This window comes from Podarcis gaigeae (genome assembly GCF_964106915.1).
Source record: "Podarcis gaigeae genome assembly, chromosome: 5".
NCBI classification, from domain to species: domain Eukaryota; kingdom Metazoa; phylum Chordata; class Lepidosauria; order Squamata; family Lacertidae; genus Podarcis; species Podarcis gaigeae.
In genome coordinates this window covers 16,924,109-16,950,265 of record NC_139681.1, presented here as the reverse complement: position 1 = coordinate 16,950,265, position 26,157 = coordinate 16,924,109, and the positions used below count along the sequence as shown (strand labels likewise).

Below are 26,157 nucleotides of genomic sequence, written 5' to 3'. Positions count from 1 at the left end.
ACATAATAATATAATTCAACTCAAAACAACTATTTTTTCCCTTTTAGAGGAAAAATAGGATGTTGATCTCCACTCGTGCTTATTGCATTTTGGGCTGCCGTGTCAGCAAAGGCTGTTCCCACATTGGGCATGGGGGTGGGCAGGGGACGAAAAGGGGACATCTCTCAAGAGGCGCACCTGCTTCTCCCTGTCAAACGTCAAGAGGTAACTGGAGCTAATTGGGGCTCTGCAATGACCATGTATCATTGCATGACAGCGGATGATCCATTTCCAAAGACGACCGCCTCCTTCTGCAAAATGAACAGCCGCAGATCCGCCTCACCCTCCGTCCAAGAGTTGGAGCATGTGATGGACAGCTGCAGGATGGAATTAAATGAGATAGATGAAGTGTGGCCCAATCTTTATATAGGCAACATGTAAGTGTGACCCGGAACGAAGCCGCGGCTTGAGCATGGGGTAAAAGGAAGGTACTGTACAGCAGTGTAATGTTATAACCAATTAATTCACATTGCTAACGGAGGACAGATCTGTGCAGGCTGAAGTTAAAGTCTGAAAAGAGTTTCCCTTGTTTTTCTCTGTCGTTCAACAGGGGTGGGGATTCCTGGACAACCTTCCTAACAGAAAGCACATTACAAAAATCTGTATATTACTGGGGCAGGAACAGCACAGATAGTCCTCTCACAGAGACACAAGATAATATATTTTATTATGTGCTAAAACTAAAAATCTAAATTCTAGCAAAGGAACCCACTTTCTTTGCCCAGAATACCTGTCCTATCTACACCCAAGTGATGCAAACCACCCTCTGCATTTGGGGTGCCCAGTATGTCCTATGTTAGATACAATTTTTTTAAAAAAAGAATTTACAGTTGGATGAGAACAAGGTGTGATATCTAGACAGGTGGAGAAAGATGCAAGGAATGTAGACAAGGTATTCAAACTGAGAAATCTGCGAACGAGTGAGGTAGCCTAGCAGAGTACAGAAATTCCAGTGGCTACTGAAACCTTATACTGGCGAATTTAAAATGCACGGCTTCAAGAAACATGAGCGGTGATGGACTTTCTAAATTGAAGGTTGAGTTTCTCAGGAACCCTAGCTGTGGGCCTGGTTACAGATTATATGTCTGAATATTCTATTGATTAGTTATGTGTTTACGCACCGAGAATTCGCTGCTCTATCCATATGCAATTTACAAATACAACCCATATTGTTTTATCCTCCTCTGTATTTAGAAAGTATAATCCTCTGGAGTGATTATCTGCATTTTATATTGGCAAATATACGGTGGATTAATTATACAGTTAGCATGCGCTTGTCAACCTCTGATGCATAAAAAAATCAGATCTGAACCCTGAGGTAGAAAATGGCATAGAGTATACTGTGCTCAACTGATCCCAACCTCTGCTCTTGAAAGGGATACGCAACCACTAGACTGAGCCTCTGTTTTCAAGGAAAGATGATAGAGAGTTAAATGATTTAGATATCTGCAAGAAGTCACATGGCTGAACGCAGACGTTCTGAGAAGCAAACACACTAGAGTCCAGTCCCGTCGTGGCAACTGACACATGTCATAATGTATCATTCTAAATTCCGGTGCAGATGGATTTCGCACTAATATTTCAGTTGACCTGAAGCCTACAGAAACTAAAGGGTAACTAAAAAAATAACATTCCATGTTCTTGCAAATTGGATACGGTGTCATGTGACCGTAAGTTCTCCAAGTTACATTATCCCCTATCAAATTGTCTGGGTTGAGCAATCCTATACACGCCGTTATCACAGAAATGCCACTGCTGCATGCCCGTCTTCTCTGACGCCCACTCAACCCAGGATGGGAAGCAGAGTCACCAATCAGGGGCAGAGGCAGCCACATGGTAAGCCAAAATGCAAGCAGCAAATGACTTTGGGATGATCAGAGCACTTCCCCAACAGCCCCGTCCAACACTGCAAAACATACCGGATTTTTTGCTCTATAGGACGCACCCGACCATAGGACGCACCTTGTTTTAGAAGGGGAGAACAAGGGAAAAAAATCTCCCCTTATCTGCTCAGCGCCCCTTCAGCAAAGCGGCAGGAGAAACAGAGCCCCTTCCATTTCTCCTCCCGCTTGGCTAAAGGGGCGCTGCACAGCTTTCCCTCTCTGCCTAAGTCAGGAGAGTCTTGCTCTCTCGGCTTCAGCAAAAGGAACCTGAAGCCTCCAGAGCACAGCGGGAACTCGCGCTGCGCTCCAGAGGCTTCAGGCGGCTATCTTTGAAGCCTGGAGAGCGAGAGGGGTTGGTGCGCACCGACCCCTCTCGCTCTCCAGGCTTCAGCGAAAGCAACGCGAAGCCTCCGGAGCGTGGAGGGAGTGCTCCCTCTGCGCTTCGGAGACTTCGTGTTGCTATCGCTGAAGCCAAGGAGCCTGCATTCACTCCATAGGATGCACACACATTTCCCCTTAATTTTTGGAGGGGGATATGTGCGTCCTATAGAGCAAAAAATACGGTACTCAATGATACTACCAGGCCCCCACTCCATCAGCTATTATAGTACTCGACAGGACATGGAGCTGGGAAGCTGGAGACAATATTTCAAGCTCCAACAGTGGAAGGGAGAACTGTTAGGGCCTCAAAAGGTGGAGCACCTGGCACTCAAACCTCTGCTGCAGACTCCACAGAGGAGCTCCCTTATCACTCAACCGCAGCAACAAACACACATGGCCATGGCGCATTAGTTCCCTATGCCCCAGTCCCATAGATTCACAAACGTTGGAAGTTGGAAGGCACCCGAGGGTCATCTAGTCCAACCCGCAGGAATCCTGCCCACATCATTTGGCTCAATTGTCAGTCACTTCCTGTAACTAGGTGCTAACAGCTTATTTTGTATAAAGCTGTGCTATTTAAGATGTCAATGCAGCGCCTGCTATTGTTCAAAACGTCTCATGAGTGAGCAGCAATAATTCATTAGGACCACATGTTCCAAGCTTGCTAAATAAATCATCCAGGTTCCTCCGATTTTTGCCGCCTCAGCCTCTTATCGGAAAGAAGAGTTATACCCTGTCACCGAACCTTTCCCTCTGCAAGCTCCTAGACTATTTAATTCATCTGACCATTTAAAAGCTAGTGTTGGCCAGCATTCAGACAAATCCACTGTTAATAGAATTAAGTAGATCTGACCACACTGAAGTCTACCCTATGGAATAGAAAATATTACTTTAAGAAAGGGGGGGGGGGGAGAAGTTTCCAGCAAGAAGCTACTGAGCTAGACTCCATTAGTTTAGCAACTAAAGGAACTCAGACTTGGTAGAGATCTGGAGTAATTGTCCCATTTTAGGGAGTGTGTATTATTTTTCCTATACTCATTTACAATCAGGTGCGGCCAGTTGCAGAAGAATCACACCCATTCTCTTTGGATCTCGTATTCATATGTATTTTGCATCTGCTACTATCTGTATCTTTCCTTGGCCTTTTGTCATTGTAAAGGGTTTTTCTTGCTGCATTTTCTACTTGTATATCTTAATCTAATTTGTGTAACTTCCGTTTGCCTCGCTGCTTCCCTGTAGTTTACAACTGACTTGGACCAAACACAGACCCTCCAAGTGTCCCTATTTTCCAGGGACAGTCGCAGATTTACAAAATCTGTCCCAGTTTCTGATTTATAGAAATATAGAATATAGAAATACTTTATTGTCACTGTACCACTTGTTTACAGTGAGATTAAATGAGCCCACCCCCCAATCTCTCAGTCCTTGTTACACTCTGTGTGCTGTCATATGACCACCAACTCCAAACATCAGCTGCAATGTTGCTGTCTTCCATTCAGCAGCCTCACGGCCCACAGAAAGAAACTGTTCTTTAACCTGTTGGTATGGCTTATCATGCGTCTATATCTCCTGCCCGAGGGCAGGAGATTAAAAAGGTGCTGGCCAGGGCGTGAATCATCCCTGAGAATGTTCCTCGCTCTCCTGTGATAACAACTAGCGGACTCAGGGGACAGCCCATGATATCGTGTGCTGTCTTCACCACCCTCTGTAGGGACCTTCTGTCAAACGAGCGTACCACACCATAATACAGTATGAGAGAACACTTTCTATTGTGGACCAATAGAAGGAAATCATCAGTTGATTTGATCCCGGAATGTCCTGCTTTTCCTTAGGACCTCCCTATTTTCATCAGAGAAATGCTGGAGGGTATGTAAACAGCAATTGTGTTTTCCATGAATTTCTGTTCATTCCAATTCAGCGGTAAAAAGTGTGTTTTCCAGGGGAAATCAGCAGAACAATTGCAAAACTGCTCAGCCCACGTCTAGAAAGGATGGGACAAAGGGGAAACTGCTATCTAAGACCAACCGTTTTCAGCATCTGAAAAAAGAACCTCTAACTACAAATGCTTCTGTCTCAATAAATCTTATTAGTGTTTACGAAGCTGCAGGACTCTCATAAGTTGCAGCAAAACTGCCTCACTGGAATACGTCAGTATTAATTTATGAAATGTAGATTTCTGATTCAGTGATTCATACTACTCTAGGCAGATCTGCCTTATTGGAATTTGATCCTACCCTACACTCTATTTAAACTTTCCCTGACATTATCAATAGGACGGAAAGAGATGCTGAAAGCACAACCCTTTCGGATCAGTGGCAATCATTTTGAAATAAGTATCGGATGAGATCCTGCCAGGGGAAGCTTACGCAATCCACTGGATTGTCATAACATCAGGACCGTACCCTGTCCATATGTTCAAGGAGCCACAAATGAAAGGAAGCCTTCCCTGTTATGGAAATAAAATAACAAATCCAAACAGCGATTCTGTTAGTGCAGCCTGTCTTCATTCTGAAGACGTAAACCTAGTATAAAATCGGCACATTTCACATGCAACATCTGTTTCAAAAGGAAGGATGGCGACTTTCTGTGTGTGTGCCCTTCCTGTCCAGATGAAATTATGATTACATCTATATGAAAACATTATCCACAGCCCTCGGCTCAGAAAACCGTTCATCTGTGCCAAGTGCAGCTCAGCAGCAGTTCACGGCAGGACACAGAGAATGCCCTGTGCAAATGATGCCACATGGTGATATCTGTGCCCTTCGAATGTGATTGTCCATACTGGAGGAGGTTTATCCAGATAAGCGGTTCAAAGTGTGCCCTCTATTGCATCAGCCTTTACAGGAAAATCCTGCAAATCTCGATTAAGAGACCATTGTGCTATATACAAAAGATCAGTCACAGGCTTCCGAAGAAGTTGAAGCCCAGATATCTTAACATGGTTTTCTTGCCCTTTATGATTTCAGAGGGGGAAAGTCCAGTCACAGTTTCTCAGCCTAACCTACCTCACAGGGTTGTTGTGAGGAGTCAAAGGCGACTATGGGGTGCGGCGCTCATCTCGCTTCAGGCTGAGGGAGCCGGTGTTTGTCCAAAGACAGCTTTCCGGCTCATGTGGCCAGAATGACTAAACCACTTCTGGTGCAACGGGACACTATGATGGAAACCAGAGCGCACGGAAATGCTGTTTACCTTCCTGCCACAGTGGTACCTATTTATCTACTCACACTAGTGTGCTTTCTAACTGCTAGGTTGGCAGGAGCTGGGAGAGAGCAACGGGAGCTCACCCCATCGCAGGGATTCAAACCGCTGACCTTCCTGATCGGCAAGCCCAAGAGGCTCAGTGGCTTAGACCACAGCACCACCCACGTCCCATGTGAGGATAACATGTATGGAAGAACCACATACGCCACACTTAGAATGTGGGACCAAAACATCAGGAGAAGCACTTAGAAAAAATATTGGTTGGGGGCAAGGAATTCATGTTTCAGAGGCGTATCTAAATAGCAGTTTTCTAAACAGGTATCTGAAAGTAGGCAGGGATGATTCTTACCAAGCCTCTGCTGGCAGGCAGTTCCACGGGACAGGGCCTGCCACAGGAAAGACTTAGCCCACCAGACCTCAGAAAAAATGAAGATGTAGCTTTGGGTCTGGGAGCTGTGGCAATAATGATAATGATAATGATATTTTTCTAGGAATTTGAAGTGGGATTAGCAGCTGCGTTGCCTGCTGAAAGAAATGCATATGCACTCACTATGCTCTTCTTACATTTTGTTTAAATAAATAAATCAATAATCAATATCCAACACTTTCTCATTCGTCGGAAACTAAGCCCTGTATTACTGTTTGCACTATGATAAGATGAGCCAGCATGGCATAATGGATAGAGTGTTTTTGGTTTTGTTTTTATAATTTTTGTTAAATTTCTGTTTTACATTTTAGAATATTCACTTAAACAACCTTAAAATATCAATGACTTCCCTTCCTCTCTTTCCGTGGTTCATTTTGCACAACATAAATCCTTGCATATTTTACATAAACCATTCAGTATTCCATTATTGCATCCACCAAAACTTATTTACACTGTTGAATTTATCTTAATGCTGCTAGCGTTTTCAAATAGACACAATTTTCCCCCATATATTCAATAAACATTTCCCAATCTTCTCTAAACGTATGTTCTTCTTGCTTTCTTATTCTATATGTTAGATCTGCAAGCTGTGCAAATTCCATCAGTTTAAGTTGCCTTCTTCTTGTAATGGTGAGAGTGTTGGACCTGGGAGATCAGGGTTCAAATCCCCACTCAGCTATGTAGCCCACTGGGCGACCTTGGGCCAGTCACCATCTCTTAGCTTAACCTCACAGGGTTGTTGTGAGGGTGAATTGGGGAGTAGGAGAACCCTGTAAGTCACCTTGAGATGCTTGGACGATAAAGATGGTATAAAGGTAAAGGGACCCCTGACCATTCGGTCCAGTTGTGACCGACTCGGGGGTTGCGGCGCTCATCTCGCTTTATTGGCTGAGGGAGCCGGCGTACCGCTTCCGGGTCATGTGGCCAGCATGACTGAGCTGCTTCTGGCGAACCACAGCAGCGCACGGAAACGCCATTTACCTTCCCGCTGGACTGGTACCTATTTATCTACTTGCACTTTGACATGCTTCCGAACTACTAGGCTGGCAGGAGCAGGGACCGAACAACGGGAGCTCATCCCGTCACAGGGATTCAAACCACCGACCTTCTGATCAGCAGGTCCCAGGCTCTGTGGTTTAACCCACAGCACCACCCGCGTCCCAAAGATGGTATATAAATGTAATAAATAAATAAGGACATGGGATTCATTTCTGCTCACCTGCCCACTTTCATATCTGTTTCCCGGCAGCACACAGTGGCACACAACAAGGAAGAGCTAAGGAAACGGGGTATCACTCACATACTGAATGCGGCACACGCTGCCTGGGGAAGCAAAGGAAACCAAACGTTCTACGGACCAGAGTTCCATTACTATGGAATAGCAGCAGAAGACTCCCCAGACTTTGACCTCAGCGTACATTTCCGCCCTGCCTCCGAATTCATCACCAAAGCCCTAAGTGTACCAAACGGTGAGTGCCTTGGGATGGAGCAATGGAGAAGTTTCTGAAACAACAATGGGATATTAGCTCCGCCCAAGGCATGATGGAGAACAGCAACAACCAGGAAAAGATAGACAAAACATTTTACAAGGACAGGAAGAAACACCATGGTCAGAATAACTGCCACACACAGGAAGAACAAGGATATAGTTTGAGCGCCTCCCTTGTAGTTTTATAAATCATTTAATGTGTCAACACAAATAGAAGTTATTAATATTGCCGTTGTTGTATAAGGGATTATTATTTTGACCAGAATGTAATTGAAATTAATAAGACTTTGGAACGCAGAAGTAATCATCAAACCATCAATTCTAGCATGCAGGGGGCCACCTAAATTATATAATTTGGCATTTGAACGATTGGTATTCGTAATTGTATTATAAATTGGCATTGTTATAATTAAGCTATTATTGGACTGTAATTGAAAACTAATAAAAAAATTATTATCAAACGGTGAGTGCCTGCCCTGGTGGAACTGCTGCACTGAGGTTTTAGGTATTAGCAGCAACATAGCATGGGATGCTGGTGTCCAGGGCAGACAAGCAACCATTTTGAGATAGGTCAGACTGAGAGACAGAGTGAATGAGTGGCCCAAGGTCACCCAGTGAGCTTCAGAGCCTCTTGACAATTTGGATTGCTTTAATACAAATTAGGAACCCCAAAAATCCCCTACTGGAGGAGCTCAAAGGAGTTCCCAGTTGCTCTCTTCTTAAATCATTTCATCTCCATTCCAGGAAAGATCTTGGTCCACTGCATTCTAGGCAGAAGCAGATCAGCAGCCCTGGTTCTGGCTTACCTCATGATCTGTCAGAATTTCTCCCTGGCTGATGCCGTTGGAAAGGTCCTGCAGAATCGAGCCATCTCCCCGAACCGAGGGTTCCTGAAACAGCTGCAAGACTTAGATCTGGAGCTACGGTACAAGATCAGGCTATGTCAGCTTGTGTAACGTGAAGAAGAAAGCAAAACGACAAAGTGACAACATCTGACAGAGGACTTGGTTTCCGCTGCCAATCTCAGCAATTAAGCCTGAGGCCGTGTTATTTATCTTGACAGGAATTTCGAATGCTTAGTTTGGAGCGGACCTTGACATGTAGAACATTTAGATGCTGGTTAGGCGCTTGAATTTTCTTTAAGGGAGATTGAATTTGAAGCTTATAAGATTGAGAAGGGCCCACAGTGCCCCCATAGAGCATCTCACATGCAGCTTTCAGATTTTTCAGAGTGCTCACATATAGCATCTCACTAATCCCGGCTTATAAGGGACGCGGGTGGCTCTGTGGGTAAAACCTCAGCGCCTAGGACTTGCCGATCACATGGTCGGCGATTCGAATCCCCGCGGCGGGGTGAGCTCCCGTCTTTCGGTCCCAGCTCCTGCCCACCTAGCAGTTCGAAAGCACCCTTAAGTGCAAGTAGATAAATAGGTACCGCTTTCTAGCGGGAAGGTAAACGGTGTTTCCGTGTGCTGCTCTGGTGCCGGTTCGCCAGAGCAGCTTCGTCAGCCTGGCCACGTGACCCGGAAGTGTCTCCGGACAGCGCTGGCTCCCAGCCTCTTAAGTGAAATGAGCACACAATCCTAGAGTCGAACACGACTGGCCCATACGGGCAGGGGTACCTTTACCTTTACCTAATCCCGGCTTACAACTTTGCAAAGATAAGTCATTATATTTAGATAGAAATGTATAAGATTCAGGTGGTGGTCGTGTTGGTCTGAAGCAGTCAAAACATATATATATATATGTGTGTGTGTGTTTTGACAAACTTAGTTGGTCTCTAAGGTGCTACTGGACAAATATATATATATATATTGTCCAGTAGCACCTTAGAGACCAACTAAGTTTGTTCTTGGTATAAGCTTTCATGTTGCTACTGGACAATTTTTTTTATGTATAAGATTGTAAGGAGCTTTTTGAACCCTAACCATTACTACTGGAAACCCCTTTGAGCTGAATTAATAGTTATCTTAAAAATGGGAATGCATTTAGATCTCAAATTGTAATGTGTTACTGGGGATGGATTTTTTTTTAATGCACAAAATTATAATCATAAATAAATAACAGTAAAAATGTGCACCCCACCACTGAGACCATTCCATTGTAACTATCCAACCTCCCAAAAATTCAACACCTCTTGCGGTGGTTTTACCGCCTTTCCGTTTTAACAGTACAAATTCTACAAACACCTTCCATACCTCCTCAAAATCATTTGAGGATTCCCCATCTTACCTTAATGGCACATGTTATCATTAACAGCAATATCCCACACCTCTTTATACCATTCTTCCATTTTATATTTTCTGTTATGTACTGAAGTTCTCACCCTAGGCCAGCAGGGGGATACTGTAGGTAGTTTTCACTCAGGTCCACGTCAGTTATTTTAGGGGAAACCCTGGGTTGTTGTTACTACAATGTTGACAGCTGGCTGCCTATAAAAGCAGGCCGGCTGAGCTGTTTGCTGTTCAGTTTCTATTCCAGCTTACAAAATAAAGAGCTGCTTTGGAGAAATCGCTGTGTCGTCTGCCATGTCTACCCACTATTCAACATTTTCCTTGCCCCTTCCACTTCCTAGCTAAAGCAATTCGTGCAGCGGTCAATAAATTTGTGAGCAAGTTCTTCACAGCCTGTGAACCTTCCACCCCATCGTAAATTGATAATAATGCTACCTCTGGACTTTCGCCCAGCTTTCACCCAGTGATTTCTGTTATCTCCTTAAACACTTTTTGCAAAAAATAAAATAAAAAAATGTACATATTTACACCCCCACCACACGTGAACATAATTCCTGGTTTCCTGGCATCCCCTCCATCATAACACTGAATATTCCTTGTTTATTTGATTTAATCTGACTGGTGTTAAATACCGGGGAAATACAGGGCTGGTCTTTCCATGAGGTAGTGAGGTGGACACCTCAGGTGGCATCACTAAGATGACAGAGCTGTGGGTGTTGGGCAGCCTGCGTTGTGCCACCAAAGGCTAGGCACACATTCGTGGCTTAAAAGGCAGCGAGTTCATTTCCCCCTAGTGCATATCAAGTTGCATTTGCACTTGCTGCAAACACACAAAAGAGCGGACAGGAAAGTCTTCATCCAAGGCACATTACCTGCCTGGTTTTGCTGTGCCTGGCACTGTCCCCTGTCCCAGTTGCTCCAGGAACATATCTCCTGGGAAGAAATGGCTGCTTTGGATGCCTTCCTTTTCTGGCGCATCAAAAGGGAACTCCTTCTGGATCAAGATAAGGGAATGTCGGGGACCGTGCTGAGGAGGGCTGCACTGAGGAGGAATGGTGGGAACCTCCCCCTGCTCCTGCTCCTGGATCTTCCCAGGAGCAAAAGGACAGTATAGCTTTGGAACAGTGGTTTGCAGAGGGGCATAGTTCAGAAGGCAGAAGCTGGGAAATACTGGATGGGAAACAGCTAGGAGAAGAAACACTGGGAGAGAGAGGGTTAACAGATTCACTGTCTCTGAACAGCATTCCTCCGCTCTCCCCAAGGTCAAGAAGAGCTGAGAAAGTGGCAGAACAGAAAGCACAGAGGGTACAAGCTCAGATTTCAACATGTAGAAGTGACGTGGATTAATAGGGACTTAAGGGGGTGTGATCCTTAACTCGGAGCACCGCCACACTAGGAGATGGGTTCTTTGTTCTCTCGCTGTGATTATTAAAGTTTCTAACTGGTAAGAAGACTCCTTTTCCTTTGTTCTGCTTATCTACTGCCACGGGAGGGAGGAAGCTGATTCCCTGAAGCCTGACAGGGAATATGTGATGGCAAATTTTGGATAGGGACTTCTGGTTTGCAGGAGAAAGGAGCCTAAAGCGCAGTGGCAGAAAGTTCTTCGCCCTATTGATCAAACACAGCTCCAATTCATTCCTGTAGGCTTTGCTCTAGAGAACTTCCCACTGGATTTGGCCGTAAGTCTTTGGATTTTTTGAAATATCAGTAGGCATATAGGTGCCCTGCACCCGTTGCACAGTGCAGTCAGATGCACACCACAACTGATGGTTGGCATTGTAAATATCTCTGCTCTGTATCACTGTGGCCCAGAGCAGCTAGAACATTTCAAAACCACTACAGAATTAGTAGTACCCCGGCATCCTCCTTTTACTACTGGCGCGAATAGCCATTGCCTAGGGAGAAGTTATCCTCTTTACTTTCAAGGCTAAAGGATCGTTTAACATTCATCAAAACCCCAGACGCTATTGTGAGATGCTTCGTCTTGTCTGTCAGAGACTTTTCCCTGCCTGGATTTTTTCAGGCTGGGAAACTTTATTAACAACTTTAATATTTAGTAAGCAGCGTTTATATGGCACCCAGAAACAGTGTTCTCCAGCTGGCTAACACCGATGAAACATTAAGATATTGTATAATAATAATCGCAGAACAATAAAAGCAATAAACAAGTCCCATCATGAGCAAAACAGCAAATAGACATATACCATATTTTTCCGTCTATAAGACACCCCCTATTTTGGGGGACTCAGATTTAAGGAAATGGCCTCGGCACTACCTGTGTATAACACGCCCCCTAATTTGACATAATTTATTAGGAAAAAACCTAGTCTTAGACACTGAAAAATATGGTATATTTGAGTCTATTGTTGTTTTTATAAATTGGACCTTTCCAGCTTTGGGAGACTTTATAATCCCAAAAGGATTTTGACAATGTCTGCCAGATCACCCCTGCCCTACAACCTAGCTGGCACTACTCGAAGAACTCTTTAAAAAGCAACGACAACACCCTGTTTATTTTTCTTTTACAAGCACTAGAGAACTCTTAAAAGATTTGCAAGAAGATAAGGGCAAATGACTTTGCTGCAGTGACATTTCTTGCCTGTTCTTTTGAAAATACTTGTATTAAAAAAACCCACAATGTTAAAGACCTGCTTTCTTGATAAGGTTTGTACGGAGGCCCCGGTCCTCTCACGGACTACAGTGGTACCTCGGGTTAAGTACTTAATTCGTTCCAGAGGTCAGTACTTAACCTGAAACTGTTAACCTGAAGCACCACTTTAGCTAATGGGGCCTCCTGCTGCTGCCGCGCTGCCAGAGCACAATCTCTGTTCTCATCCTGAAGCAAACTTCTTAACCTGAAGCACTATTTCTGGGTTAGCGGAGTCTGTAACCTGAAGCGTATGTAACCTGAAGCGTATGTAACTCGAGGTACCACTGTATTGACCACTAATCCCCTACCACCAACCAGGTCTTCCCCGGTAAATCACTTAGTCTCAGTCAGGTTCTCACATTAACAAAGAAGAGTACCTCGGGTTGCATATGCTTCAGGTTAAGAACTTTGCTTCAGGATGAGAACAAAAATCGTGCTCCAGCGGTGCAGCAGCAGCAAGAGGCCCCATTAGCTAAAGTGGTGCCTCAGGTTAAGAACAGTTTCAGGTTAAGTACGGACCTCCGGAACGAATTACTTACTTAACCTGAGGTACCACTGTAGTTTATTTCAGACACAAACAAACTTTAACTGCTTTCCAAACATTGTTACTCTTTACCTTCTTAGTCTTAGTTTATCCTTTCTCTATCTCTTCTACCTCCCCTCACACAAGAACCCACTGCCCTGTCTCTCTATTTCCAACTGCCTGCCAACTGCATTTCCAACTGCCTGTCCCAACCAACCAACCCAGTAAAACCAACCAACAACACTAACAAACCTCAGGCTACGCCCTTTTATAAACAAGTAGGCTCCGCCTTCGGCTTTCCTATTGGTCTACGTTTTTAACCCTTTCTCTCTCCCCTGTTCAAACATTTTCACATGAACGGGCAAACGCCACAGCCTTCTCGCTGATTAAAAAGTTTTAAAATCAAGCCATTTGCTCAAAATAGCATTGCACCCAAAAAGAGAGAAAAGCGAATGAACAAAGAGTATGATGAGAACCTATGGCTTTTAAAGCTGCCTGCCAATTCTGTGTCTGAGTCATGCTTTCTCTGCCCATGAACTGTTCACAATTTCCCTGCCACACCACCCAAGCCATGCTCTCCCTCCACCACACCCATGTATTTGCCAGCTCTGTGGTGGCCTCCAAGCAAACACGATACGCCAGTTTCCAGTTCGGCCATCTGAGTCATTTGCAGTGCCTGCCATTAGTCACCTTTAGATAGACATGGGCGGGGATGTAGTCATTCAGCACACATAGGGTGCAGCAAAAGAAAGAGTAAAGTCTAGGAAATAGCAGGGGGATTAGGGTGGATCTGGCACCCATCTTAATCTAAATTCATGACATTACAGTGTTAAGGATAGGAAACACAGAGAGATACAGAAAAATAAACTGAAGTCATATTTCTTTTAGTTTAAACAGTAAATGCAGAAGTTTTATAGTGGTCCAATTAAATCTACGAATCCACAGAATGGGCTTCACAGCAAATGAAAGTTCAAGAATGACCAGGACCCACAGAATTCTATCTTTCGTCGGGTACTGTAATTCTAATTTTCAGAGCTCTGTTGATCTTACCTACATATTAACAATGAACAGGGACACTCAACAAGGGAGGCCATGCTATCAGTGTTGAAATTGGGGAATTATTGATGTATGCGAGAGCAGCCATTTCAGTTATTGCTTCCTCTCATTTCTTATGCGGTTGCAGAGCAACATCTAGTGGCCAAAATGCAATCTCTAGCATCTGTTCTCCACGGCTGCCTTGTAAAATGAAATATTTTTAGGCAATGACAAGGCACTGGCAAAGACTTATGGGATGGGGGGAGGGGGCAGAGAGAAGAGGCCATCAAATTTGAGATGGTCTTGAACAGCTCAGCGCATGACGCAGTAAGTCTGTCTCCTTTAAGAGTGTGGACTGGGGGACCTGGTTTAAATCTCTAGTCAATTAGGCAATATTTAGGCAAGCCACTCTCTCCCTGCCTCAGCCCCTCTTCGGCAGCATGGGGATATTCGTATTGGCCTAATTTACCATTCTGATAAGTACTCTTACCATATGCTTTCGATCAGTCCAGGCCAAGTAGTTTGACTTCACTGTGCTCGACCATATGTGACTTGCTAGGAGAACACGGGTCGAGATGGCCGCATGCAGGAGGAAAAATTCATCACTGAAGACCAGGGGTTGGCTTGTTAAGGATTCACACTCTTCAGACATTGGGTGATGCTTAGGAAGACTAGACTGGCAAGCTGCTTCCTTGAAGCTCACTCGAGTGACAACTTTCCTCAATGGACGCGGGTGGCGCTGTGGGTTAAACCACAGAGCCTAGGACTTGGTGATCAGAAGGTTGGCAGATCAAATCCCCACGAGGGGGTGAGCTCCCGTTGCTCGGTCCCTGCTCCTGCCAACCTAGCAGTTCAAAAGCACGTCAAAGTGCAAGTAGATAAATAGGTACCCCTTGGGCGGGAAGGTAAACGGCATTTCGGAAGCAGCTTAGTCATGCTGGCCACATGACCGGAAGCTGTACACCGGCTCCCTCGGCCAATAAAGCGAGATGAGCGCTGCAACCCCAGAGTCAGTCACGACTGTACCTAATGGTCAGGAGTCCCTTTACCTTTACTTTTACTAGTTAAGTTTTTTTTTATAAAAAAAGGTAAAGGACCCCTGGATGGTTAAGTCCAGTCCAAGGCGACTATGGGGTGCGGCGTTCATCTCACTTTCAGGCCAAGGGAGCCGGCGTTTGTCCACAGACAGCTTTCCGGGTCATGTGGCCAGCTTGACTAAACTGCTTCTGACACAACGGGACACCGTGACGGACAGCAGAGTGCACAGAAATGCTGTTTACCTTCCTGCCGCAGCAGTACCTATTTATCTACTTGCACTGGCGTGCTTTTAAACTGCTAGGTTGGCAGGAGCTGGGACAGAACAACGGGAGCTCACCCCGTCATGGGGATTCGAACCGCCAACCTTCCAATCGGCAAGCCCAAGAGGCTCAGTGGTTTAGACCACAGCGCCACCAGCATCCTACATGTTATGGGTGGATCACAACATTTGGTAGGTATGCGCGCTTGAGACAAGAAGCACAAATGCATGCACAAAAACCATACTGCAAAAGGTAACCTGGCGTCAGCGATCCACTTTTTCTGTTAATAGCCTTTGTATTTTAGTAGCAGTGCAGAAGGCCATCTTGCAAGGAGCTCTCTTTTAACCTTCTGCAATGCCACGAAATACTTGCTGAAATTATTTTGCTAACTCAACGACAGGATGCTGAGAGGCTGGCCCAATCCTGCTCCGTCTATGGATAGGAAGCCCTGGGGAGCACCTCTGCCACAAGCCTCATCCCGGCTTGAATTTTCATAATCTTCAGTCTCCTGCAGCTGGTGTAATCTCACCCTGAAACTCCTGCAGTTACCCAGAAGGTATTCTTTCCCTCTTTCTCCTCCAATTACAGGATGCAAAGCGGCCCACGCTGCTTGAAGCGAAGCTTAAAACCGCAAGCACTTAAAATAACAGAGTATCAGCAACTTAATCCACAAGCTCGCAGAGAAGGCGCGCTGTTTATCCCCGTGTTGGATGTAGGCAACTAAAAAAAGAAACAGAGCGAGGAGGAGGAGGAAGGCTGGGAACACATCACTCACAGTGAACACAAGGAAGCCCAGAAGAGAGTCCAAGGAACTTGCAAAAAGAAGACAGAATAAGTCGTCACAAAGAGGTACAATGGTAACAAGAAGGGAATTATGCCCACCACCTTGAAAGAGGCAGTGGTATACTCCCTCTCAAAGAGGTCCTCTCTGGATCCAGAGGTTTTGGGAAACTACCATCCAGTCTCTAATATTGCTTTCATGGTTGTAGAAAATCAGCTGCAGGTATGCTTGGAGAGAATCTAGGTCTCTTCCAGCCCTGGTATCAGGCCCAGTAATGGCCTGGGTCTCCCGGATTGATAATCTCTATAGGGAGAGAGACAGGGGTGTGTGTGATCTTGTTGATTCTTCTTGCCCTCTCAAGAAGACACACCATTGACCATGGTGTTCCACTGGAGCGACTGGAGGAACTGGTAGCTTATTAAAACGGCGCTTATTATCAATGGCGCTTATTAAAACGGTTCTGCTCCTACCTGCATCGTCACTCTCAGGGGGTCATTGCTTGGCTCATGGCTTTTGGGCTGTGGGGTCCCACAAAGGTCCACTCTGTTTCCTATGCTCTTTAATGTCTGTATCAAAGTGTTGGGAGCTGCCATCTGGGGATTTGAAGCATGGTGTCATCAGCATGCTGTCGATACACAGGTCTATCTCTCCATTCCACTGGAAACAGAAGAGGCCGTGAAGGTGTTGCACAGGTGCCTTGGGCAGTGATGGGATGACCGGAGGGCTCAATAAACAGAGGCTGAACCCAGATAGGGCAGAAGTGCTGTGAGTGGGTGGTTCATGTGTCTGAGAATTTAGGTGCACATCCTACTCTGAGAGAGGTTATGCTCCCCTCAAAGAATCCAGTTCATAATCTGGGAGCACACCTGGATTCAAACTTTTCACTTTTCTGTAATAGGAGTGCTTCATGGCCAACTTACGCCAGTTGCGTTCCTATTGAGGATATTCAGCAAGCCAGCAGTGAAATGGGATTGAGGATTGGAGTGATCATTCTGTGATAATTATGGCAGTGGACAAAGCTGTATTGTAACTTTTGAATATATTATTATTATTATTATTATTATTATTACAGTGGTACCTCGGGTTACATACGCTTCAGGTTACATAGGCTTCAGGTTACAGACTCCGCTAACCCAGAAATATTACCTCAGGTTAAGAACTTTGCTTCAGGATGAGAACAGAAATTGGGCTTTGGCGGCGCGGCAGCAGCAGGAGGCTCCATTAGCTAAAGTGGTGCTTCAGGTTAAGAACAGTTTCAGGTTAAGAACGGACCTCCGGAACAAATTAAGTACTTAACCCGAGGTACCACTGTATTATTATTATTAAAAAATAGGCTAGTTGACCAACCACAGCCATTTCTGAACCAGGTTGCCTGACCTCAGGTGTCCATGCTCTTTTCCTGCTTGGACTACTGGAATACACTCTACCGGGGGCTGCCCTTGAAGACAGGCTCCTATTCATGTGGAGGAAGCCTAAAAGGCCATTAACTTGGTATAAACAAGCTTCCAAATTGCCCCCCTTAAAAATAAACGCACCCCCCCCCGTGGGAACCTTGGTTTTAAACAAAGTTTTTAACCCCCCGTCTCTCTCTCATTTCCCAAAGGCCATTTTAGTTACATCTGAAGCTCATGAAAACACAAAAGCAGGTATGAGCCATGCTGGAAACGGCTCCTCCAAGAATCAAAACTCAGAAAGTCGAAGCCGTTATGAGACACCAGCACTTTCTGAATTGCAGAGGCTAGTTTGGAGCAGAGGAGGATCTGACAACCATGTGGATCAAGTGTGGCCAAACCTCTACCTTGGAGACGCGTAAGGAAACGGAAGGATTGCATCTTGTTACTTACCAGTCATAAGGAGAGCAGAAGATTAAAAATCCTATAAAATAGCAGCAAACAAATTGGGATCTCAACATCCAAATCCCACAAAATAGACTAGTATAAACTGGTTCTATAAACCAACTTTCTATCAGAAATACGGACAAATTAAAACCGATATAACCTTTAAATGCTCATTTGAAAAGGGAAAAACACAGATCAACCTAAGTACAACTAAAATATAATATTACAATCAAATACAATTAAAATATACAGTGGTACCTCTGGTTATGAACTTAATCCGTTCCGGAGGTCCGTTCTTAACCTGAAACGGTTCTTAACCTGAGGTACCACTTTAGCTAATGGGGCCTCCCGCTGCCGCTGCACGATTTCTGTTCTCATCCTGAGGTAAAGTTCTTAACTCAAGGTCCTGAAGGGAGAAGGAAGGGTTAATAAGGCAAAGAAGCTAAAAGCTCTGGTTAGGCAGAAAACCGCAAATGCGTCAACTCTGTAGGCCAGAAGCTGCTTCCTGTTTTCAGCTCTGCAGACTGGGAGCTGTTTCCTGTTTTTGTGCTACCTGTTTTAGAAATATTTTTAGAAATATTTTTAGAAATATTTTTAGAAATGCAAGACATACATGCAGGGCATGAGAAGGATTTCTCTCTACCTTCTCTGTACCATTGTACCTTGTAAGGGTTGCTCTCAAATATTTCCTGCAGTAAATTCCTCTACTAATCCTGTTTTTGCAGTTGCGGCATTACCAAACAATGGGTGTTTGCTAAACTCAGGCAGGTCAAGAGTCCAGCTTCCTGCCTTACCAGCTAGCCAGAAAATTGCAGCTGTTTGCAAATTTAACCAGCCTGCCAAAGAGGTCTCACTCTGTCTTTTATAACATGCATTTGTTTTCATATTTCAAAACTACAAACCATGTTTGGGTGCCTTGGCAAAAAGGTGGTTTCTAGGGGGATGCATACCCCTAAACATTTTGTGAATCTAATGGAAGAAACTAATTTTTAAAACTTTTTAGTTTCTTCCACGGCAAATCATCACCATGTTTCCTGCCATACGCTTCCTGTCTTAAGTAATGCAAAGATAAGAAAAGACATGTATGGGGAAGTGCTTAGCTAGCAGAAAGACACGTATGGGGAAGTGCTTAGCTAGCAGAAAGACATGTATGAGGAAGTGCTTAGCCAGCAGATAGATGTGCCATATAAGGGAATAAGTTGAACATTTGCCAGCTGATTGGGAAAATTTGAGGAAGGAATGGGAGGGGGGAAATGCTCAAAAGGTATAAGAAGGCTTGCTGAAATGTATTTCTTTACAGCCAGCTTTCAGGAGGTATCCTGCTGGTTGTCTCTATGTACAGATTGTCTCTGTGCATAGATTTTAATAAACTTTTTCTCCAAAGAAGATTTTGCTTTCCTGGTACTTTTGTTCCCTCCAAGGTCCGGGGATGGCGAGGCTGATGGATCCCTAGGTAAATAAGGCTTCAGTCCTACTTCCAGGTTAGCGGAGTCTGTAACCCAAAGTGTTTGTAACCCAAGGTGTTTGCAACCCGAGGTACCACTGTAAAGTTACTTTACATAAAACTATTACATTTTGTGGAATTTAAATGTTCAGATCCCAATTTGTTTGCACACACATACATAGTCCCTCCACTGCCAAGGAAAACCTCTTTTGCTCTCTGTCGCAGACACATACATGTCCTTTGGGAAGCAGGTGAGAGGACTTTAGGACCCTGTCTGAACCCTCATGCCTCCTTCCCCAAATCCAGCAAACTCAGTGCCTGAGCACCCTTTGTGCACCCCTAAATCTGCCCCCGTTGGCCTCAAATATTTTACTGTATTAGGGGGGCTGTAGGGACCTGGGTGCCTCAGAGTTGGTGCCTATGCCTTGCCTCATGGGTGAAAAGGGAAAGTAGCCCTCCCAAGTGTCCCTATTTTCCAGGGACAGTCCCGGATTTACAGAAGCCACCCCGGTTTCTGATTTGACCCTGGAATGTTTCACTTTTCCTTAGGACGTCCCTATTTTCAATGGATAAATGTTGGAGGGTAGGAGACGAGTAAGGGCAATGTAATAGTAATAGTAATAGTAATAGTAATAGTAATAGTAATAGTAATAGTAATAGTAGTAATAATAATATATTTATACCCCACTCAGTTTCCCCAGTCAATTTGGCCCAATTTTACCAATTGGGCCAAGGGCTACATTGTATAGAAACCATCAATTTCAGATGTGCAAAGACTCTATTAAATACTTGGGTATAATGATTTCATCAGATATAGACCAAATTGTAAAATTAAATTTGAATCAAATTATAAATGAGATTTCTTTTGCTATTGAAAGGTGGGGACCTCTAAACCTTTCCCTTTTGGGGAAAGGTTAATGTCCTCAAAATGAATATTGTTCCAAAGCTTTTATACATTCTTAGAGGATTACCAATACATATTCCCAAATCTTACTTCTAAAAAATAAATCAACTATTTAGATCGTGCCTATGGGCCACCAAAAATATCACTACCTAAAATGCAACTTCCAACTAAGGAAGGTGGCTTTGGTCTCCCAAATCTGGAATTATACTTCTTGCAGTGAGGGAACTGCCAGAAGGCCCTCAGAGCTGGACCTCAGTGTCTGGGCTGAACGATAGGGGTGGAGACGCTCCTTCAGGTATACTGGACCGAGGCCGTTTAGGGGTTTAAAAGTCATCACCAACACTTTGAATTGTGAACATAACACAGAGAGACCTGTAGTCCAAAAGAAAGAGGGAGAACAGAAATTATTGGCAAGGGAGGGAAGCCCTAAAACTGATTCTGCCTGACGGAGCAGGTTGTGAGGAGCCATGGTCCGGTAAACAGGGACTGTGCTATGAATTAGAGATGAGACGCAGGTGCTCATTGCTTCTTGCTTCCTTGAGGCTCAAGAGGCCTCTTAAATAAGCCCATGTCAACACGGAACAGGAGCAGCCACAGCCGCAGCAACCCTTTATCATCTTTTGACAGATGGGCAGCTCGAAGCAAAGCCATTCTGCAGAGCCTCGGCATCACCCACATCCTCAACGCAGCAGACGGGCCATACAACATCAACACAGGCGCTCAATATTACAGAGACCTGCCAATCGAGTACTACGGGGTGCAGGCGTTTGACGACACCTCGTTTGATATCAGCGTCTTCTTCCAGGATGCTGCGAATTTCATCCACAATGCCTTGAAGGCTACAGGAGGTAAGAGGGAGATAGAGGGAGGAGAAACGGCCTTTGAGATGCGAGAGGCACTCGGTTGCCAGCTGCGTGGGCCCAAAGCTGCTGCTGTTCCCTTTAATCTTGCCGCATTTAGCAAAGGGCTTAAAGCTACTTAAGGATGCTTTGCTTAATTGGTCTTTCTTGCTCAGGGATGGGCTTCCCCATACTAGATCTCCAGGAAAGGAGGAGGAGTGGCACATGTGGGGTTGTCACTCTTTGAGGAACCTCTTCCTATGTGTTTGATGGCAGCTTAGCACTGGAGCAGGTGAAACTTTTCCTAGGGTAGTGATAGCGGCATGGAAAGCGTTGCTTGATTAATTTCTCCGTGTCTGGCCGAAGTTGAAGGTGCAGAAGCAGGGCTAGTTTGGAAAAAAGCAGGAAGTTATTCCCATCTCCCAAATCCTATATAAAAAGTTATTGGGCTATATCAATCAGTCTGATAACTTTTAAAGTTGATTAACCACCTATCTTCTCATTGGCCAAAGTTGTACATAAACATGCATAACTCAAGCATCTCGTTGTAGGGATGCGGGTGGCGCTGTGGTCTAAACCACTGAGCCTCTTGGGCTTGCCGATCAGAAGGTTGGCAGTTCAAATCCACAGGATGGGGTGAGCTCCCATTGCTCTGTCCCAGCAGTTCGAAAGCACGCCAGTGCAAGTAGATAAATACGTACCGCTGTGGCGAGAAGGTAAACAGCGTTTCTGTGCGCTCTGGTTTCCATCACAGTGTTCCGTTGCACCAGAAGCAGTTTAGTCATGCTGGCCACATGACCGAGAAAACTAACTGTTGACAAATGCCAGCTCCCTCGGCCTGAAGCAAGATGAGCACCGCAACCCATAGTCACCTTTGACTGGACTTTGACTGGACTTAACCGTCCAGGCATCCTTTACCTTGATCTTTACCTTCTCATTGGCCAATGCTGACTTTACATAAACATGTGTAACTCGTGTCTCATTGTAGATGTCTTTTTATGATAGCCCAATACAGGGCTTTTAAGCTCACCACCAGTACATAGAATTAGCAGAAGGAGCTGCATCTCATCATTGGCCCTGGGTGTTGTATAGAGTCTCGTTCTGCCTCCGTCATGGACTCTTCAATGGTTTTCCAGGGTATCTTCAGACGGGTGTACCTTCAGGGAGAGAAATCCTCCCCACAGTTACTACTGCATGTCAAGGCCCCGAGGCCTCCCCCTTTATGTTGAATAATTGCATATGGACACCGTATACTGTATGAGGTTAATGGGCAAAATTTAGACCACAACTTTATTGGTTACAGAATGTGAGTGGTATTGGCTTAGGCATCGGAATTGAACCGACTATATCTGACTCCCGCCCACCATACAGGAAGTCTCACAAGGGTTAAACCACCAGTAGGGGGAGCCCTGCTGATGCACACCAACTCGGAGCTCCCCCAGGGTCACTGGAAGGTCGTGCCATGGCCCTAGCTTCCACCCGAGCTTTGGACAGGAACCACGACCCCCAGATTCCTTTAACAGAATACTCTTTAAAATGGAGGGGCAGGTGATGGGCACAGCTCCCTTCCCCCAAACCAGGCTTTACCAATGCCTAACCGACAAACCTTACAAAAGTTGTGACGATTGCTACAAGGTAGGCGAAAACCAAATGGCCCGTGCCAATTTGCCAAGTGGAAAAATTCCTACCAGGCCCCTTAATGGCGACCAACTGAAATCCATAGCAAGGCCAATGTGATGAACACATGAAAAGAGGGCGAACCAGAAGGGAGATCCCCTTTGTGGGAGTAAGGTTCTGCTTGTGCTGAGGCACACCTCGCACCCGGCATGCCACAGCGTGCCAAGGAGCCTTGCACCCATGCTCCACAAACTTGTGGCCTCTTGGCTAGCAAACAGGGTTTTCCCCCTGACCATTTGTCCTCTCACAGATTTGGTTACTAGACATAACGCTTAGCTGGAGCATGACCAGGGACACAGATGAAATCAAGTACTGGGGAACATTTTAGGGAAACACCTGCTAACACGTCTATTTGATAACGCTGGAAATGTGCTTAGATGGAACTACGTCATGTTCAGAGTGGTTTCACTGCTGTTTCCAATTGTTGACTTCTGTTAATAAAAGGAGCCTCTGCACAGCTAGGCGGCAGCTTGCTTGGAGCATGCTTGCCAGCTTGCTCCTGCACCGCTCACCTGCAGCCAACCTCCTGTCATCCTCCATTATTCCTACACCCTGGCTGCGCAGCTGCTTAAAAAGGGGTAAGCCACGCCCCCCAGCTGACCGGATTGGCCGGCCGGGGGTCGTGATGCGGCCAGGGCCTTCCTGATGAGACAGGGGCCTAGCCCAACCTCTGCTGTGTGTGGAGGCCACGTGGCCTGTCCGCAGTATTGGACCAAATTTTGGGAGCCCTGAAGCTTGAATGTCTTAAACAGTGCTGTTTTTCTAGAAAAAGAGGTGCTAGAACTCAAAATGAACACCTTCCTTGTTCTCTTATAATGGCAATGGCACTCACCTGAGAGGAGCCGGAACTGAGTTGCAATGAGTTCCGGCTGGGGTGGGGTGGGGAGGGAAGCGCTGGTCTTAACCTTCTATGTTCCACATCAGTTAAATGCTGTTCTTTTGTTATTTCTCTGCAGGCAAGGTATTTGTCCATTGTGCCATGGGGTTAAGCCGCTCAGCCACTTTAGTGCTGGCTTATTTGATGATCCATGAAAACATGACACTCGTGGAGGCCTTAAAATCGGTGGATTCAAACCGAGGGATCTGCCCAAACACAGGGTTCCTCATCCAGCTACGAGCCCTGGACATCAGATTAAATAATGAGAAGAGAGGTGCCTTGGCACTCTGAGGAAAACATAGTGATAAAGACAGGCAATGCTGCAGCACCAGTGCTCAATTTGGAATAATTTGGAAGCTTTTACTTCAATCCCACACAACACGCTAGATGGCCAGTGTCCTCCACTTCTAGCTTTGCATGATAAATGATAGAGTACAACATTGGTTTGCTGGACTTGAGTGGGATCACACTGGTTATTTAGGGATGCCATAATCTGAAGAGCGAAAAAGAGGACACATTTGCCGGCACCTGGGGCAAGGGGCAAGGAGTGAGGGAGTGAGGGAACAGGTGCATTCTACAATGTCCCTTCAAAAAATACAAAAACAAGGGCATGGTCCTTTCCTGCATCACGCAAAATTCACACAGTATGTCTATGTTTTGCATTTGGCTGTCTATTACTGCATATGCAACACAAAAAGTAGTCTGTTCCCACCCCACCCCTGGACATTTTGGTAAACTCAAAAAATCCATCCGGACAGAAATTTTACCTCTGAAAAAGAAGACGTCCTGGGGAAAAAGGACATGCGGCAACCCTAATTTGTATACCACCCTTCATCCGAAGATCACTGGGTGGTTCACAACAGAAAAATACAAAATGAGATCATAAGATACATAATCCAAGCAAAAGCAAACCAATAACTGTCCCCGTCCCACACACCTTTAAAAGGCCATAGAATGGTTATGCCATCATCATTGTCTTTTTGATAGAGGTAGAAGCAGAAAAAGAGGGAGAAAGGCAATAAAAACAGGTCATGTGTTGCAGTTAAATATAGGCTGCAGAATGGAGAACTCCAGGATTTATTACATAAATATCTTAGCCTTCTTCAGGGGAGCACAAGGTGATTTTGCTGTTCTGTTTTTGCAACTACTCTGGGGGGTTGGTGATGACCCACCGAGCCTTGTGGCTGAAAAAGGAATTTTAACCTAGGTCTACCCAGACTGTTTCCAGCATATTTGCTCCCTGAATGAGGCTAATTCCTTAGCCTCCATCCAAACATGTGGTCAAATATGCACAGGCATCGATGTGCTGCAGGTCCTGCCCACATTTTGTCTCCCACCAAATTTGCAAGTTGATGCTGCATCCTGCAAGCATGATACAACTTTGCCCACAATTGTGGTCACCTGTGCTGTGGCTTCATTGCCCTGGCATCTACCCATGTCCAACTTGGTGCCAATATTCTGCATGACCCGCAGCTAAGGATCTCAGCTATGTGCTGTGTGAAGCACTCCTGCACATCTGTCCTGACTCTCCTGGCATTCGGCATCATTGGATAAGCACCGACCCCAGTATTATCACAGATAAATCTAGCGTCGCCTGGGCTCTGTGAGTGCAGCTTTCTCCTGACCGAAGTGCAGAGGACATTCGCAGGGAAACCAAAATGTTTGTTTACAAAGCTATTGTACTACCAACCTTACTGTATGCTTGTGAAATGTGGACCACTTATAAATGCCATCTCCTCGAAAGATTCCATCAATGGTGTCTCTGAAAAATTTTACACATCACTTAGGAAGACAGGCGAACTAATGCCAGTGTACTGGAACAAGCAAAGATCACCAGTGTTGAAGCAGTGATTCTTCAACATCAACTTCGTTGGACCAATCATGTTGTGCGGATGCCTGATTGTCTTCCAAAGCAACTGCTCTATTCCAAACTTAAAAATGGAAAGCGTAATGCTGGTGGTCAACAAAGGAGGTTTACAGACTCTCAAGGGAAATCTTTAAAAATTAGTATAAACACTGACAACTGGGAAACACTGGCCTGTGAGCGCTCCAATGGGAGAACAGCCTTTACCAAAGGTGTCATGGACTTTGAAGAAGCTTGAACTCAGCACAAAAGGGAGAAATGTGCTAAGAGGAAGGCATGCTTGGCACACCCTCACCGTGATCAACTCCCACCCGGAAACCTGTGTCCCCACTGTGGAAGGACGTGTGGATCCAGAACAGGCCTCGACGGTAACTTACGGACTCACTGGTAAAACCGTGTTCATGGAAGACAAACTTACTTGGCTACGTGTGATCGTCAAAGAAGATTATCAGAGAGGGAGAAGAAACTTTTTCGACAGAAGCACACAAGGAGCATCTCCCAAGGCCCAAACTCCAGCATGACAAGCCCTGGAGCTCCCCGGCTCTGCTTTCCTCCTCCTCACTGTTTACTGCTTGTTTACCTGCTCTCTGAAGGGGCTCAGATTGTGTTTTGCAAACTGCACTGGTCAAGCAAAGGTCCAGATCCAACTCATTCAACAGATTCACATGCTAGATATCTGGTTTTCATCCATGCTCATTTTGTTTGAAAAATGTTCAAGTAGGGGGGTGGGTACTTTTATTTCAATAAAAATAGAAAGCTGGACAGATAGGAAA

At 45.2% G+C, this 26,157-nt stretch overlaps 2 protein-coding genes and 1 pseudogene across 6 annotated transcripts in view; 2 read left to right on the top strand and 1 right to left on the bottom strand.

Moving 5' to 3' along the window:
* Positions 1-263, bottom strand: part of SAMD8 (sterile alpha motif domain containing 8) — a 39,643-nt gene extending 39,380 nt beyond the window's left edge. The window contains exon 1 of the mRNA XM_083738440.1: positions 178-263. The gene's annotated coding sequence lies outside the window, so the exon portion shown is untranslated. The remainder of the gene's footprint in view (positions 1-177) is intronic.
* Positions 232-9,166, top strand: LOC310844385 (dual specificity protein phosphatase 13A-like; annotated as a pseudogene). Its single transcript, XR_014568695.1, has 3 exons — positions 232-416; positions 7,181-7,400; positions 8,165-9,166. The product of XR_014568695.1 is annotated as a dual specificity protein phosphatase 13A-like (transcript).
* A 4,575-nt stretch (positions 9,167-13,741) lies between these two features.
* LOC310844370 (dual specificity protein phosphatase 13B-like) lies at positions 13,742-26,157 on the top strand. Of its 4 annotated transcripts, XM_083738555.1 has the most exons (6): positions 13,742-14,189; positions 15,749-16,009; positions 17,275-17,432; positions 17,545-17,750; positions 20,755-20,975; positions 23,600-26,157. In XM_083738555.1, the coding sequence occupies exons 4-6, from the start codon at positions 17,590-17,592 to the stop codon at positions 23,809-23,811; spliced, it is 594 nt and encodes a 197-aa protein (XP_083594681.1). In that variant the 5' UTR covers positions 13,742-14,189; positions 15,749-16,009; positions 17,275-17,432; positions 17,545-17,589; the 3' UTR covers positions 23,812-26,157. The 4 variants fall into 4 exon arrangements, with proteins under 4 accessions (XP_083594681.1, XP_083594682.1, XP_083594679.1 ...); XM_083738556.1 differs by lacking the exons at positions 15,749-16,009; positions 17,275-17,432 and adding an exon at positions 15,561-15,716; XM_083738553.1 differs by lacking the exon at positions 17,275-17,432 and having other exon boundaries at positions 13,756-14,189.